Source organism: Notolabrus celidotus, chromosome 15, assembly GCF_009762535.1.
Source record: "Notolabrus celidotus isolate fNotCel1 chromosome 15, fNotCel1.pri, whole genome shotgun sequence".
Classification (NCBI taxonomy): Eukaryota; Metazoa; Chordata; class Actinopteri; order Labriformes; family Labridae; genus Notolabrus; species Notolabrus celidotus.
This window is the reverse complement of record NC_048286.1, coordinates 21523110-21540536: the sequence shown is the minus strand read 5'-3', so window position 1 is coordinate 21540536 and position 17427 is coordinate 21523110. Positions and strand designations below refer to the sequence as shown.

At 39.7% G+C, this 17427-nt stretch overlaps 2 protein-coding genes across 7 annotated transcripts in view; one reads left to right on the top strand and one right to left on the bottom strand.

The window, feature by feature from the left end:
* The first annotated feature begins 1314 nt into the window (after positions 1-1314).
* On the top strand, positions 1315-14545 carry LOC117826415 (dynein, cytoplasmic 1, intermediate chain 2a-like). 5 transcript variants are annotated; one of them, XR_004634039.1, is made up of 17 exons: positions 1315-1474; positions 4568-4676; positions 4757-4883; positions 5452-5587; positions 5984-6046; positions 6243-6370; positions 6452-6541; positions 6629-6791; positions 8015-8114; positions 8246-8371; positions 8490-8636; positions 8771-8884; positions 8983-9116; positions 9255-9399; positions 10773-10913; positions 11027-11096; positions 11370-11478. XR_004634039.1 is itself a non-coding variant. In XM_034702445.1 (17 exons), the coding sequence occupies exons 2-17, from the start codon at positions 4569-4571 to the stop codon at positions 11692-11694; spliced, it is 1899 nt and encodes a 632-aa protein (XP_034558336.1). In that variant the 5' UTR covers positions 1316-1474; position 4568; the 3' UTR covers positions 11695-14505. The 5 variants fall into 5 exon arrangements, 4 of the variants coding, with proteins under 4 accessions (XP_034558336.1, XP_034558335.1, XP_034558337.1 ...); XM_034702445.1 differs by lacking the exon at positions 11027-11096 and adding an exon at positions 11593-14505 and having other exon boundaries at positions 1316-1474; positions 5503-5587; positions 11370-11495; XM_034702444.1 differs by lacking the exon at positions 11027-11096 and adding an exon at positions 11593-14505 and having other exon boundaries at positions 1316-1474; positions 11370-11495.
* LOC117826414 (calcium-binding mitochondrial carrier protein Aralar1-like) overlaps positions 14494-17427 on the bottom strand; it is a 16908-nt gene continuing 13974 nt past the window's right edge. Inside the window, exon 18 of one of the 2 annotated variants that reach the window (XM_034702442.1) lies at positions 14494-15506. In XM_034702442.1, the coding sequence (XP_034558333.1) occupies positions 15293-15506 (214 nt within the window). In that variant the 3' untranslated portion in view covers positions 14494-15292. The remainder of the gene's footprint in view (positions 15507-17427) is intronic. The other variant, XM_034702443.1, reaches the window with a different exon arrangement.

Here is a 17427-nt window from a genome sequence, read left to right as displayed (position 1 = left end):
AATTTTGTTATATAATCAATAATATAGAAATAAATAAATAAATACTTTTGTGTTTTCCTTATTTCTTTATTCAATTTTCCCCACAATTGGTCACAGAAATATTCACCAGAACGCAGGAATTAAGTGTTAGCAGCTCAGAATTTTCTGGGGGAGGAACCCCAGACCTCTTGTTAACACTGCCTCATTTCATTTAAATTCACCCTGTGAGTACCAGGGGTTTTTAGGGTTAGTTTTCGCACCAGCCTCTCAAACAGTCTGAGTACGCCACTGTTCTTTACCATGTCAACTGACAGGTAACTACACTGCTTGACAAAAGTCTTGTCACATAAGGATGTAGTGGAAAAGTGGCAGAAGGTTGATTTTTCTGATGATTCATCCACTGAACTGCATCCCAATTGCCGCAAATACTGCAGAAGACCTGTTGGAACCCGCATGGACCCAAGATTCACCCAGAAAACCGTCAAGTTTGGTGGAGGAAAAATCATGGTTTGGGGCTACATCCAGTATGGGGTGTGTGAGAGATCTGCAGAGTGGATGGCAACATCAACAACCTGAAATATCACAAAATTCTTGCTGTCCACAACATTCCAAACCACAAGAGAGGGCAAATTCTGCAGCAGGGTGGTGCTCCTTCTCATAATTCAGCCTCCACATTGAAGTTCCTGAAAGCGAAGAAGGTCAAGGTGCTCCAGGATTGGCCTGCCCAGTCACCAGACATGAACATTATTGAGCATGTCTGGGGTAAGATGAAGGAGGAGGTTTGGAAGATGAAACCTAAGAATCTTAATGAACTCTGGGAATCTTGTAAGACTACTTTTTGTTTGCTATTCCAGAGGACTTTGTTGATAAGTTTTTTGAGTCATTGCCAAGACGTATGAATGCAGTCCTCCAAGCTCATGGGAGTCATACAAGATATTAATTATTTTTTCCAAGGCACCATGACTTTATGTTCAGATGTTATTGTAGCATGTTTGTGTATTCAAAGTAAAGCATAAAAGTATAAAGTATTTTTGGAAGCAAAAAGACTTTTGTCCAAGCAAAATCTGACCTTTCTGTCCTAATAAATGAAAAAACTCAATGAATAATAAAAAACTTTGTTTTGGTAAAATAAAAATATTTTAAAAGACATTGACTTTCATATGAGCCATTTCTGATTCCAATTGATCAACTACAAGTAAAGTTGTTATTTGTTGTTCCTACAACTTGGATAAGTGACAAGACTTTTAAGGACTGTGGTAGATATATCCAGTGAGAAATCCCCTCGATTGATATATTTCCTGCCAGTAGGGGGCAGACGTGCTCTATGTTATCTGTTATGCGACCAACCTCTGAGGAAGAAGAGCGCAGAGGAGTAAAGTACCGTCTCCCTTCCAGCATCATCACTTTTAACCACCACCACTCCTCTTTGGACTTAAACCACACCAAACTGGATCCTATTGTCGTCTGTTTACTAACATCTCACATCTGATATCAGGTATTCTCCTCTGCATTAATAACTATGTTGCTTTTGAAGGTATTTGTGACAGTGAAGGAGAGAGGCTCGGGCGTTGGTTTGAGATGTGACCGTTATTCTCTTAACAGCAGGCCTGCCGGCTGCCATGGAGATTAGCATGCTATCACCCTTAAGCTAGCTGGCTGATCGGACATTGTTGCCTTTAGTGAGATAATAAAATACATAATATGACATTTGGAAATGTTAAAACCGGGAGACGGCTTGCATAAAATTAATTTCCATCGAAGCAAAGACCCCTGGCAGAGACAAAGAGATGAAGAGAGAAACAATAGCTAGTTTTGCGTCTTATATCAGCTGTCAGTATGGCGGTGGGTGGAGTGATGTTTTTGTTGTCCTTTTATAATGACTCTCACGCTGCAAAACAACAAGATTAGGACATTATCAGTTTGTAAATACAATGTTGATCACTTTTTTAACAGCTGTAACCTTATTCATACTGGAAGCTGCTATCTGTGATCTAGTGTATACATTTATACATTATATATTGCAAACTTAAAACAGCGAAATGTATTAAAATGATTCACTATCACAAGGGGTAAAATCATACAATTTGTATATTTTCGGAATAGAACACCCTCTCAGTCATTGACATTATGGAAAAAAACAGATAAAGAGATCATTGTTATCAACAACTGGATGTGATTCACATGTTAGCGGTATGACAGGCCCTGAGGTACCACGTTAGTGCTGCACAACCAGCCACTAGTCCAAACATCAGACTGAGGGTTTTTTAGCACTAATAGTCAGTGGTGGACAGTAACAAAGTCATTTACTTGAGTACTGTACTTAAGTAATTTTTTTGAGTATCTGTACTTTATTTGAGTATTATATTTTGGGGAAACTTATTACTTTTACTCCACTACATTCAGAAGACAATTATTGTACTTTTTACTCCACCACATTTCTATAAATGCTCTAGTTACTCACTACTTTATCTGTGAAGTCAGCTCATGAATTTCCTTTCTTTTCTGAAATCTGATCCCTAAGACAGTAAAATGTGTTTGTGTAGTTCTGTTTGTCTCAGTGGTTTAGTCATACCTGTATATCAAACACAGAGCAGATTTCACTCAGATCAGACAGTTCATGTAGAGGTGGTAATGATGGCTATAATTCTCCACCTGAGCACCCATGTCCATATCTTCAGCCCGTGTTAGAGGTTTTTGAAATGAAGAATGATACGTATTGTTTGAAATGTTCTCCCTGTTTCCCACTCTGCCCAAACATACAAACATTCACTGTCCAACCTGAGAAAGCGTGTTGAGCTACGTAACATTTGTATCATTCCAGATGAACATTTCAAACTAAGTTGTCTGTGCTTGGAGTAACTGAGTTTCTGTTTTTATTCGATGGTATAGTTTTTAGAGATTTCAAGTAATGGTTTCTAGATAAACATGATGTAACAGAATGTACTCCTATGTATTCTTGACTGCACTTACACTTTGTGAAAATACAACGTTTTTAGATTATTTAAGAAGTACTTTGAATATTTTTAAAAGCAAGTACTTCAGTGATTTAACTCATGTAAAAATTTGACAGAGAATCGTTCACTTGTATTGGAGTAATATTTGACCTGGAGTATCTATACTTTGACTTAAGTAATGAAGCTGTGTACTTTGTCCAACTCTGCTAATAGGTGCAGTTACAAAAGCTTACTTACTTACTTTACAGAAAGGCATATGATGTTATGAAAAATATCTAATTTGCATGTGTTTATATACCTACATGACTGATGATCTGGACCAGCTGGGCTTCAGCCTTGACCAAGCAAATCTTCCACTCTTGAAAAATAAAACAATCAGTTAATTGCTTGTCAAAACTGTTGATTTATTCTCTGTCCATTTATAACTAATCTACTCACTCTAGAAGAGATTTGTGGGTAATTTTGAAGCAATAATACCATTACCCAAACTGTTGCTCAGAGCTGATTAGTAGATTAGTGTAGGATTACATGCTGATAATCTAGCAATCTCCGAGCTGCAGAAGTAATAAAATGATTTTTATTTTTAAAAATGACGGTTTACTTGCATAGCTGTTTACTTTGGGAACTACTCCTCTTGTTATCTGTGTATTGCTTCTTGTGCTTGTAATGGGGCTATGCCACCTTTTTGCTTTCCTTCTACAAAACAAATGATAAATATCAATCACTCAAGCTTTATTTATATAGCACCTTTCATACAAATCAAATGAAACCCGAAGTGCTTTACAGTGATTGAAAAACAAGAAAGAAGCAGAAATAAAAGAGATATTAGGGGAAATAATAATAATATTAATATTAATACTACTACTACTACTACTACTACTACTACTAATAATAATAATAATAATGATAAAATAATAATAATAATAATAATAATAATAATAACAACAATAATAATAATAAAAAGAACAATAATAAAAATAATAATAACAATAATAATAATAATAATAAATACTAATGATAATACAAAAAAATAATGATAATAATAAAAATAAAAATAACTTACGATAAAATAGAGACTAATGCACACCAAAAATAAAATATGTGTAATTAAAATAAGTTAAAGCATGAAAATTAAGAATACAAACAGTTAAAATAAATCGATTTAAAAAGGGTAAGGATAAGAGTTGAAAATAAAACTTAGGCTAAAAATATCAATAAAACTGAGTAGATAAATAAAATAAATAAATAAAAAATAGAATAAGATAACAGTTAAAATAATAAAGCAACATTTTAATTAATATCACAGTAAAAGGTAAGAAATAAAATTGTTAAACCCTACATAAAAGCCAGACTGAATAATACGTTTTTAGTTTATGTTTAAAAGTCTCAATATCTCTAAATATAGATTAGATAAAGACTGAAACTTAAAGTGATCATGAATACATCTGCATGTTTCAGCCTTCTTAAACACCTATTCGTTTGATTTACACAGTAGTCAAAGATCCTGATAAGAGCAGCTTACTTTAAGTGGAGGAAGTAATAAAAACAAACAGCTTTGCCGTACAAGCCATAGACGCTCTAAGGGGAAATAAAGAGAGTGAACAGTTCTTCATCATGTTCTTTTCTTTCTACAGGATGTCTGACAAGAGCGAGCTGAAGGCCGAACTGGAGAGGAAGAAACAACGGATTGCGCAGATTCGAGAGGAGAAGAAGAGAAAAGAAGAGGAGAAGAAGAAAAAGGATGTACGTATTGGAAACTTCCTTACATGTAGAACTTACTGAGCTGCCGCTCTGTTTTTCAGCCTGTTCTTTGCTCTTCACAGGGAGACTCCAAGCGTGGTGCCGAGGCCGGCTCCTCCGCTGGCCATGAAGACTCGGACCTGGACAGGAAGAGGAGGGAGGCAGAGGCTCTGCTGCAGAGTGTCGGCATCAACCCTGACATGCCCCACGGTAAACCCCCCAAAAAACCTCAGCATGCTTCTAATGTTTTATCCTTCACCCTCACTTTTCTCCCATTGTTTTCTGGTACTGTGCTTGATTGATTCTCTGTGTTTATATAAGTCGGCTCTAACTTTGCTGTCTGGCCCGTCACTCTCCTCAACCCCAACACCCCCCAACCCCAACACCCCCCAACCTCACCCGATATCTGAACATTTGACATAACTTTTTGTGCATGACACCTAAACCTGCCTGCCATTTATTTTCATTCTCTCTTCTCTCCCCCTTTGTGTGTCTTTTTTATTTTTGTGTGTCTCTTCCTTACTGCATGCAAACTCACTCACTCACTCACTCACTCACTCACTCACTCACTCACTCACTCACTCACTCACTCACTCACTCACTCACTCACTCACTCACTCACTCACTCACTCACTCACTCACTCACTCACTCACTCACTCACTCACTCACTCACTCACACTTCTTCCATGCCTTTCCCCACCCACCCTCATTCATCCACTTTACGCACTCACACACACACACACACCCACACACACACACACACATATGCACTCACAGCTCAGCCCCTGAGGGTAGTAACAGAAGATACATGTCTGTTTCACTACCTAGTCCCCGCCCCCATGTCTCCCTCCAACAAATCAGTGGGCAGCGATGCAGGAAGCCAAGATTCCGGGGACGGAAACGCAGGACCAAGGTCTGTGAGTGTGTGAGAGACGGAGCGAGAGATGGGGTTTGGTTGTTTTTAGATGTTTTGATTTGATGTCAGGTTGTATCTGCATGCCAAGTCTGTTTGTGTCCACATGGTGAATATACTTGATGAATTCTAACGTGTGTCTCCTCTTTGCCTTTTCACCGGCACGCTGATGTTTCTCAATTAACACGCACTCTGTTCTTCTTCTTCTTCTTCTTCTTCTTCTTCTTCTTCTTCTTCTCTGTCTTTCTTCTTCTCTGTTTGCTGTCTTTCTTATCTTTAACATCTCATAACTGGCTCCCGTCCTCTGCATTTGCTTTCATCCTCTTGTCTTCCTCTTTCTCTCTGTCCGTCCTGTCTTTCTCTTACTAACACCGTCTGGTGGTTTGGCTGTATAAGGACATTGCATTGGGATCCTGACCCCTCTACTCTGCAACTCCACTCCGACTCTGAGCTCATGGGGTACTGCTCCTCCTCTCTCCTTTAGCTTGTCTTTCAGCTTTATTCAGTTTTTGTGGTTTCATCTTAGATTTGTCGTAATACGTTACTGTTATGTCTGTTTATCATTATTTGTGTCGCTACATTCAAATCTGCATTGATTCTTCTTCCCTGTTGGAAACCTGTGTATGTGTGCTTGTTTCCATGATGGCGTGTGTAGACGAGGAGCAGTGAGACTGGGTATGTCCAAAATGACCCAAGTGGACTTTGTCCCGAAGGAGTTAGTGTCTTACTGCAAAGAAACACAGACACCCACTGAAGCCCAGACACACACCGATCAAAAAGCAGGTAAACAATTGTAAATGTGTTTTTTATATAATGCCTGAATTAGAGGTAGATATAAAAATTTGTAATGTTTTTTTTTTTCAGATGAGGAAGAAGATGAAGAGATAGTTGCCCCCCCACCAGCGGAGGACGCTCAAGAGGAGAAAGATGAACAGGGTGACCAGCAGGAGGATGGTGAGACGTCTTTCTAGAAATGTGTGACCAAAGAGCGATAAATCACCTGTATTCTCTGCTCACTCATGTTGAGTTTTCTGTGCATAGACACCCCCAAAGAGCTGACAGAGGAGGAGAAGCTGCAGGTCCTACACTCTGAGGAGTTCTTGTCGTTTTTCGAGCGAGGCAGCAGAATTGTAGAGAGAGCTCTGGCCGAGCAGGTGGACGTCTGCTTTGACTACAGTGGCAGAGATCTGGAGGATAAAGAGGGGTGAGGCACATTCTTTTTTTTCAATTTATTTAATTTTTTTAATCATTTTGTTTTTATTGGCAACCATAGAGCAATTGCAAACATTTTGCGTTGTGCTTGTTTTGAAAATTATACATCATTACAATCTGGTGAAACAGATAAGCAAGTGGAATGGTAGTAATAATAGGGAGAATGATAACAAGAATTTTACTAATAAATAAATAAAATAAAAATAAATAAAGTAATATCAAATCAATAAAAATACATACATAAATAATATTAAGAATGTTAATAATATCCCCCCCAAAAAACAACAACAAACAAACAAACAAACAAATAAATAGATAGATAGATAGATAGATAGATAGATAGATAGATAGATAGATAGATAGATAGATAGATAGATAGATAGATAGATAGATAGATAGATAGATTAAATTGAATTAAATTAACAACATCCAGGTTCAAATCAACTGTCATCAGATTCATCAATCACAAGTGATAAGAAAATGAGTGAAATACAATACATAAAAAGATCATGAGATAATAATCAGTATGGAAAATTACCTATGTTTTGGGTTTTTTTTTAAACCTGAAATTTCTCACATCTAAAGTTTATAAATAAAATAACATTTTCAAATGAAGATACATCGAGTTCCTACCCCACTAGTCGTGTTTCACAAGCATCAATTGCTGGTACCGAACAGAACTATGTACAACATAAAACTGGGTAACTGGGTGAGGCACATTCAATTCAATTCAAAACCTTTATTTATTCTTAACAACATTGAGGTTTCCCTCATTTACAATGTCGTCGAGATCACAGGCACATTAGAAACAGCAGACAAACACACACAATCATTCTCAAAGTAATACATGAATTAAAGCAGATACAATTTGAGACACAGTGGTCCGAGATCCAAGCCTTAAATTCTGCAAAAGAGGGAATGAATGTGAGCTTTAAAGTCAGTTGGAGGGTATTCCATGATTTAGGGGCATCAATGGAAAATGCTGATCGACCCAGTTCAGTGTTAACTCGAGGGACTTTCAGAATGAGCCAATCAAAAGAGCGAGTCAACCAACCTTCTCATACAGGACACAGTGATGGGTGTCATATCTGTCACCAGTGATGAATCTGAGTGAAGAAAAAGCTGATGGAATTGTTCTAGTGAGCGGTTAAAACAACAACTAAGACAGGACAGGACAGTCAGGGTTGGTAATCATTTCTTTCATGTCCTTCCCAGTGACTTGCAGGCCGGTGCAAAGCTGGTGCTGAACAGGCAGTTTTCAGAGGAGCGCTGGACCAAAAATAGAGTAGTCACCTGTCTTGATTGGTCTCCTCAGGTGAGTCAGAACACGGACATAAGGGTTGAAGACTTTTGATGGATGCTTCAAAAGACTTCTGAGATCATTCTTTCCTGGCTTCACTGCTTCTTTTTCCTCCACATCTAAAATTGGCTGCTCTGTTTCCTCAGTATCCAGAGCTGCTGGTTGCTTCTTATAACAACAATGAGGATGCTCCCCATGAGCCAGATGGAGTGGCTCTGGTCTGGAACTTGAAGTACAAGAAGGGCACACCTGAGTACATTTTCCACTGCCAGGTAAGGAAGAAATTCACATTTGCGTGGCCTACAAACCAAAGGCCCCATGTTCTTCTTTGTATGATCAACTATGGAGACAGAAGAACTTATATGTCAACTGTATATTGTTTTCTTCCAGTCAGAGGTGATGTCAGCAGGGTTTGCCAAGTTTCACCCAAACCTGGTTGTGGGTGGAACATACTCAGGACAGATCGTCTTATGGGACAACAGGAGCAACAAGCGCACCCCTGTGCAGAGAACTCCCTTGTCTGCAGCTGCACACACAGTAATGCACTTTATGTATTCTCATACACACAACTGTGTTAAAGTAGCTTTCTGTCTGACTCAGCTCACATCTTTATACATGGCAGACTTTTCCTGCTGAGCTTACTTTGTTTAACCCTCCTCTTTTGTTTTCAGCACCCAGTCTACTGTGTGAACGTAGTTGGAACCCAAAACGCTAACAACCTGATCAGCATTTCCACGGATGGTAAAATGTGCTCTTGGAGCCTTGACATGCTCTCCCAGCCGCAGGTATGTAAAGCCAGTACAGATTAGGTAAGATACAATGTTTTGAGTATCAGCTGGTTTGTTGGAGTCTGAGTCTGTGTGTGTGTGTTTTGTCCCTGCAGGACAGTCTGGAGCTGGTGTTCAAACAGAGCAAAGCCGTGGCTGTCACTTCCATGGCCTTTCCTTTGGGAGATGTCAACAACTTTGTGGTGGGGAGCGAAGACGGATCCGTCTACACCGCTTGTCGCCATGGGAGGTGAGGGCTCTTTGACCTCCGGCACCTTACATCTTCTCAGAGCAAGATTTTTGAATGGTTTACCAAGATCATTGTGGCTTTAAGTTAAGAGGGTCATTGATAGAAATTCTCACAGTTCTTTCTATTTGTGTGTTACAGTAAGGCTGGTATCACTGAGGTGTTCGAGGGCCATCATGGTCCAGTGACTGGGCTGAGCTGCCACAGTGCTGGAGGACCTGTTGACTTCTCCCACCTCTTCATCTCATCCTCTTTTGACTGGACTGTCAAACTCTGGAGCACTAAGGTGAGGCACCTAAATCTATGTTTCCTACTTCTACTTTCAGTGATCTTGCTTGCAATTCCACAGCTAACTGTACCCTGGCAGGTGATGTAGGAAGTATGTTGGCTGCGTGCCAGCTACAGGATGGCTTGATCTTCATTTTGGCATGCATGTTAACAGATTAGACTGGATTAGACTATTCAGAACGCCAGCATGAGTCTCACATGCTGAAAATCTAGAGAATAGATGGCTTGCCATTTTTTTCTGTCAGCTGCATGCAGATTTTGGCCAAAATTGCAATATTAATGACAAGCTGAGGGCTGTTCTGTCTCTGTATCAGCTATGTCTTTGTCACAAGCATGCATATATAATATTGTAGTACTTCCATAATGCTTTTCAAAGCAAAAGCCTGATCTACTTTTTTTTCTGTGAGATTTCCCTTGTTTTCATATGATGCTTTTATTCTGAAGTTGTGTCCAGTAAAAAAGTAACATGCATAGCTTTAACCCCCCTGTTTGTTTCTCTGGAACAGCAATAATGTTTGTGGGCCAATTTGACCCGGAGCATATTCAATTATCCAAAAGTGTCAGAACCCCAAAAAATCCCAATATAAATTTTTTTAAATCTAATTTTTAACTCCATTACTAGCCATTTAAATCAATATTTAGTGCAATAGTGTTCTTTAATTCTCACAGATCATGGTTCAATGAGGATAACTCACTCCTTCATCATTAAAATTAATGTTAAAACTTTTTTTAATGTACATTGGAAAGCCCTAAATATAAATACAATAGTTTTACATGACATACATTTTTGTTTATTTTTTATTTTTTATTTTTTTTTTATGAAGTGATGTTGATAAAGTAACACAAAACCTCTTCTGTGACATGCTGCCCAGATTTTTATGCTGCATTTAAGCTGGTTGGAAGGCATTTATCGCCTAAAATAGACTTTAAAAAGGGTCAATTTGACCCACAACATAACAGGAGGGTTAAATTTAAGCCTATGGGGAATTTTTGATTGAAAAAAGTTGTCATTAATCACAATGGCTGCAAGTCAGCTATGTTATATTAATTAAATAACATCAGTTCACAGTAAATATTTCTTCTTGTATCCATCTTTGTAACCCTCTCACTGCTCAGCTGGTGTCTGTGTAAATCGAGCACCCGTTTTTACCCTTTAGTGGTGCATCAGTACATTTGGTACCCCAACAGAAGGGTGACAAAAAGCAGCCCAATACGGATCGGTTATTTTGTACCTTTACCAACTCAAATAATTGCGTACTGTCCCAAACCGGACTGCATGATGTAAACAAAGAAGGCACATATAAAAGTATCTGATGCTCTTGAAGTTCTTCTTTTGACATGATTCAGTATTCCTCTTGTTCTCCTGTACAGAGCACCCGACCTTTGTACTCGTTCGAGGACAGCTGTGACTATGTCTACGATGCCATGTGGTCTCCTACACACCCTGCTCTGTTTGCCTGTGTGGACCTGGCTGGACGCTTGGACCTGTGGAACCTCAACAATGATACTGAAGTAATAAAGCTTTGATTTGACTTTTCAAAGGGATAGATTGACATTCAAGTAAATATGCTTATCCTCGTTTTAGGCAAGGAGTTAAATGATATAATACTCTCAATTCATCGCAGGAGACAGCATGTACGTAGTTAGCTAGCAAAATGAAAGCAGAGGAAACAACCATTCTGATTTTGTCAAAAGGTAACAACATTGTCTTTGGATACTTAAACACTTTTGCACATTTTATTTTATCAGTATGAAAAACAACAACACTTTCTGGATGCATGTGAAAGCGGTAGTCTTGACAAGTAAGCGAAAAAGTAAAGTTCCTTACAAATGCAGATAAGCTAGGACCTTGTGAGATAAGATTTCAAGTATTTCAGGACAAACATGAACTGGTAGTGTTCTTAGCTTCTGGAAATGGCATACCACCACTCCATCTGCTCTTTTGTAATCTACTTTGTGTTGTTTTAGGTTCCCACAGCCAGTGTGAGTGTGGAGGGGGCTCCAGCTTTGAACCGCGTGAGATGGGCTCACTCGGGCAAAGAGATCGCCACTGGGGACTCAGACGGACAGGTCCAGGTGTATGATGTAGGAGAGGTGAGATGTCATCCAGTGCTGTCCTCAAATGGTTATTCTGACAGAATATTTGATATGAGTGTTGGCATGCTAATTGATACCTTTTGTCTTCCCGCAGCAAATCTGTGTGCCCAAGGCCGACGAGTGGACGCGCTTCGTCAGGACGCTGGCTGAGATCAACGAGAACCGAGATGAAGCCGAGGAACTGGCGAACGCCTGATTGTTACAAAGCCTGCACTGACAAAAAGCTCTAATTTCCTCTCCTGTAATCGATATATAGCACACCACACCGGCTTCCAGCTTTTCCACCAACTGCGACATGATTTGGCCTGAGGAGATGTGCAGAGCTAGAAGGGACAGAACAGACAGTTTTAGACCAGCTTTAGAAGTGTTATGAAATGTGTCTTTAAGAGTTTTAGGGTATGTGTAGGAACAAAGAATGTCACGTGTAGCAGTAGTATTACAGAATGCGATTGGAATTGGAGGGAAGTGGTTTTTCAGCACTGACGTGGCTGTCCACTCTAAACTTCTAGCTTTGATAACATCCTCAGGGCTCCAGAAACTGCTCTTCTCCTGAGGCCTCAACCAACTCAACCCTTTTTTAATATATGCAAACCTTTGTACCTGCACCTTTTTATTACCATTTGAGTGTTTTTACATGTTTTAATATTTTCCAGACATGCTTTTGCAGCTGGCCAGGGAAGTTTTTCAACCAAGTGACAAAAGAAAAGTGGACATATCACATTTCTCAGCAGCACTTAACGACTCAAACAGCTGGTGTGCTTTTACATGCACTCTGTGGCCTGTGCAGGAGTGTGTCAATCTTATATTTTAACCACTACAATATTTAATATTTATTCTGGTGGTTACACTTATTTAAATATTTTGTGTATGTTTCAAAGTTGCTGCTTTGTACCAAGAGCTTGAGTAGTACATTCCTAAAATTAGCACTACAAGGCTTTTTACCAGGCTAAATCTGATGCTATACTTGCCTTGAGTTTAATGACACTAGTACAGTTCAAAAGTGATGTTTTCTGTACCAAAGGACATTGTTTTATACTATGTACCTGTGCTACAGTGGATAGCAAAAGTCTAGACTCCCTTGTTAAAATGCCAGGTTTTGTGATGTAAAAAATTGAGACCAAGATAAATAATGTCAGAACGTTTTCCACCTTTAATGTGACCTATAACATGAACAATTCAACTGAAGAAAAAAAATGAAAATATTTTAGGGGGGAGAACAAGACATACAAATTGTAAATGATGTTGTTGCAAAAGTGTACACACCCTTTAACTAATAATTGTTTGAAGCACCTTTTACATTTTATTACAGCACTCTGTTTAATCTTTGTAGGAGTCTATTAGCATGGCACATCTTGACGTGGTAATATTTGCCCATTCTTCTTTACAAAAAAGGTCAAAATCCATCAGATAGTGAGGGCATCTCCTGTGCACAGCCCTCTTCAGACCACCCCACAGATATTCAACTGGATTCAGGTCTGGACTCTGGCTGGGCCATTCCAAAACTTTAATCTTCTTCTGGTGAAGCCATGCTTTTGTTGATTTGGATGTATGCGTATTGAAAGGTGAAATTCCTCTTCATCTTCAGCTCTCTAATGGAGTCCTGGAGGTTCTGTGTTAAACTGACTGGTGTTTGTAACTGTTCATACTTCCCTCCACCTTGACTAAGGCCCTGGTTCCAGCTGAAGAAAAACAGGCCCAAATCATGATGCTGCCCCCACCATGCTTCTCTGCGGGTCTGGTGTTCTTTATGTGATGTGCGGTGTTGTTTTTAAGCCTAATATACCTTTTGGAGTTATGGCCAAAAAGTTCAACCTTGGTTTCATCAGACCATAAAACATTTGATGCTTTTGGAGACTTCATGTATGTTTTTGAAAATTTTGCCGGGCTTGGGTGTTTTTATTGATTAGAAATGGCTTCCGTCTTGCCTCCCTACCCATAGCAGAAACATATGAAGAATAGGAGAGATGTTGTTTCATGTAGTACACAGCCAGTACTGGTCAGAAATCCCTGCAGCTCCTTTAATGTTGCTGTAGACCTCTTGGAAGCCTCCCTGAACAGTTTTCTTCTCGTCTTCTCATCAGTTTAGGAGGAATGTCCAGTTCTTGGTAATGTCACTGTTGTTCCATATTTTCTCTACTTGATGGTGACTGTTCTCAGTGTGGTCCATGGTATATCTAATGACCATGAGATCCCTCTGCTGCTTTTGAAGCTCTGTGGACCATGGCTTTTGCTGTAAGATGCAACTAATGAAATGTCAGGAAAATCCTCCTCGAACAGCTGATCTTTATTGGGATTAATCAAAGTCACTTTAAATTATGACGTGTGTATACTGAATACTATCTGTCATGAGTTTGAATGTGATTGGTTAATTCTGAACCCAGCCACATCCCCAGTTATAAGAGGGTGTGTACACTTATGCAACAATTTAGTTATTTATTTTTTATTCTTCCCTTTAAAAGATTAGATTTTTTTAATTGAATTGTTCATGTTATAGGTCACATTAAAAGGTGGAAAAAGTTCTGTCATGATTTATCTTGGTCTCATCTTTTACATCCCAAAACCTGGCATTTTAACAGGGGTGTGTAGACTTTTATATCTGGTGTATATGTAGTAAAGAACAGTTACCTGATGCGTCCTCTTTGAGAGGATCTAAATGAAGTTCATGGAGTTTTAAACAGGAGATGTAAAGCTGAGGTTGAAAAGTATTTTATCACAAGACGTGGATTGATTTGTATTATTTTTCCTTTTTTCATCCAGTTTATCATTCCAGGACGCAGCAGCCCAAACTCATAAGGCTGGTTTGAGATTTCAGTATCCACAATGCTTCTATTAAATGTTTAGAAAGAGCTTCAAAATGTACTGTAGCAGCCATGTTTGATCAAACATGAAGATCAGTATTCTGCTTAGACTCATTGTACTGTACTTTTCCCTGTTACTATTCTACACACAGTCAATGGTTGCACTTTTGCAATGGAATAAAACTCTAAACATATTGTTAAAATTAAAACCATATGGATGATTTATTTCAATAAAATACAATGACTGAATTTAGATACATTTAATTTATTAACCTAATTCTCTGCTCATGATTCTTGTTTCACCAAGAAAACACTGAATTGAAAAGTTCTGTACATCAGTAAGAGCGATTCTCAGGGGACCCAGGACCAGAGGCCCCGTGTCACCGTGACATGACAGTAACTGGACGTTGTAACGCTTTGTCTTGCCAACATTTGTTTCACTGCTTCCTGTAAATGTACTCTCCGTACAGTTATACAATATATACAGTATATAGCCTCCTGTCTGAGGACCAAGCAAGAGTGTAGCCCCCTTTCCGCACACACACACACACCGTGCTGACCAATCTAATATATATTATGCCCGCCGTCCAGTACAAGAAGTCCTACTCAAACTGAGTATCAGACAGAAAAACAAATTAAAATCATATGCGCTACTCATGAAATAAAGAGAGGAGTGCAGAGGCTCCGCTTTATACAAACACCGCAGAAAATGAAAAAAAAAAATGTAGTTTCCAGGAGCGTACAGCCACTGAAGATACAACCGTCTGGTCCCGTTTGCTGTCTGCTTACTTACATCCACAGCTGGTTTGAGACCAGTGCAGCACGCCTTTACGCTGTAGCTGCTGTTGTTGTTTGTTCCTAAGTTAATGGCCCTCTATTTGTGGAGTGTATTTTCAATTTGTGCGTGTTTTTGCGTTGCTTGTGTATCTATCCTAGTGTCTGGCTCCTGGTTTGAGGAGAGAAGGGATGGCGAAGGTGACATGGAGCTTTAGATCTCTATGGGTCCTGAGCCGGCGTGGCGGTGGCTGGCTCTGGGTGATGGATGGAAACCACACCGGAGGACTTGAATTTGGGAAGATGGAGGCCAAATTTGTTCTCCACTCCAGCGAAGGTCGCTGCAGCCAGGCGGTAGCCTCCGACATGGTCGGCGTTGATGGGTGGAAGCTCGGAGATGCGAGACTTGGGTGTGGGCTCGGATCCTACTGGACGGCTGTGGAGAAAAGGAGGATGGGAAAAATGTACTTTACTGATTATGTTTCACATTATTAAAAAGACATACAACAGGGGTACTGGTGGCCTCGCGGTCTAAGTGTCCCACGTATAGAGGCTATAGTCCTCGTCGCAGAGGTCGCCCATTCGACTCCCGGCCGGTCGACCATTTCCTGCATGTCTTCCCCCACTCTCTACTCCCCATATTCCGTGTCTCTCTTCAGCTGTCCTATCCAATAAAGGCAAACAAGCCAAAAATATAACTAAAAAAAAAAAGGGAAATACAACAAAGTCTTATTATTGAAAGTGGAATAATGACAGCAAAATGCAAACTAAATCATATTTGTTACAATATTTGTCATATTGTAGAACAAATATGATGACAGATAATTGCAATCAAATGTTTTGACAGAATTTAAAAATTGAAGTTCTGCATCTAAATGCATTTTAATTTACACTAGATGTTGTGTCCCTTCATACTGTCCATTAATCTTCCCCATGCATCCTGACCATAGACTGTATAAAATATGGACTTAGTATCTGTGACGTCACCCATCTGTTTCTGAAGCGCTGTTTTGAACAGTCAGCTGTGCCTCTCATTGGAAGACTCATAATCTCAATATATTCGAAATTGCCACATTAGAAAAAAATTCACCCCCCTCACAGTGTGTGCCAATCGAGACATGAGCTATCCAGACTACACTCGTCTTTTGTACTAGGCTGTAAACATGTTTAGGGGGCGCGTCCACTGCCGGCGTTTTTGGCGCTGGCATCGCCGGTTTTCTATTCAAACCATAGACTGTATAAAATATGGACGTAGTATCCGTGACGTCACCCATCTGTTTCTGAAGAGCTGTTTTGAGACCAATCGGCTGTGGTAGCCATATTGCTTCTGTCGAGCCAGTGTGACGTAAAGAGGCGGGCTTTGAGCCTTCTAGCCAACAGCTGCAGTGTTCCTACAGGCAGCTGTGCCTCTCATTGGAAGACTGGTAATCTCAATATCTTCGAAATTGCCGAATTAGAAAAAAATTCACCCCCCTCACAGTGAGAGGACATTGAGAAATTAGCTAGTCAGACTACACTCATCTTTTGTACCAGTCTGTAAACATGTTTATTAATGCTGCAAAGATTGTCTTTTCCCCATTCATGTGTATGTGACTTCCGGTACTTCCGGCGCCAGCCTCAAACGGATCCTCGATGAACTGCAGCTTTTAACACTTCCGCATTGACTCATATTTTTAGACCGGAGGTTGCCGCTTGATTCAAACGCAATGTAATTCAGCATTTTCAGCGCTCAGCAGCCTCAGCATAAAAACGCTCTCAGCATCAGCTGATTTTTGAAGCAGCGCTCTGAGCGCTCTCAGTTGAAAATATTTCAGCTTTTGGAACACCCCCGCGCTCATCAATGTCACTTCTTGATCACAGACCAATTAGAATCAAGAAGGGGCGGGACTTCTGCAATCATCTTTGTCAACACAATGGCAGAGGTCTGTGCGGGGGAGAAAAGTTATCAAATTGTTTTGTTGACATATAATTTCCTGGTTTAGAGCTGCTGCTGATGCTCTTACACGATTCCTATCAATATTTTTTTAAAGTTTCATGTTAAAATGCCATTGAATGAAAGCATGTATGAATCATATGGGCATTTTAAAACAGACCTACTGGACGTGGAAGTTACTTTTTTTGGACTTTCGTTACCTAGTAACAGTAAACGCTGGTGATAAGCGCTCTGAAACTGATGTTATGGGCACTCCCAGCGCAAAAAACGGCAGCAATGGACATGCCACCTTATTTCTTCTGTAAAGATCATCTTTTTTGAATTGGTGTGTATGTGGTTTCCTATACTTCCAGAGCCAGCCTCAAGCAGATCCTCGATGAACTACAGTTTTTAGCACTTCCTCATGGACTCAGATTTTTAGACC

Bases quoted from the DNA above. Each gene is read 5' to 3' on its own strand.
- LOC117826415 (XM_034702444.1), top strand. From the start codon at position 4,569: ATGTCTGACAAGAGCGAGCTGAAGGCCGAACTGGAGAGGAAGAAACAA. The intron at 6,542-6,628 runs GTGAGACGTCTT...TTCTGTGCATAG, and splicing joins GGGTGACCAGCAGGAGGATG to ACACCCCCAAAGAGCTGACA. The intron at 9,117-9,254 runs GTGAGGGCTCTT...TGTGTGTTACAG, and splicing joins ACCGCTTGTCGCCATGGGAG to TAAGGCTGGTATCACTGAGG.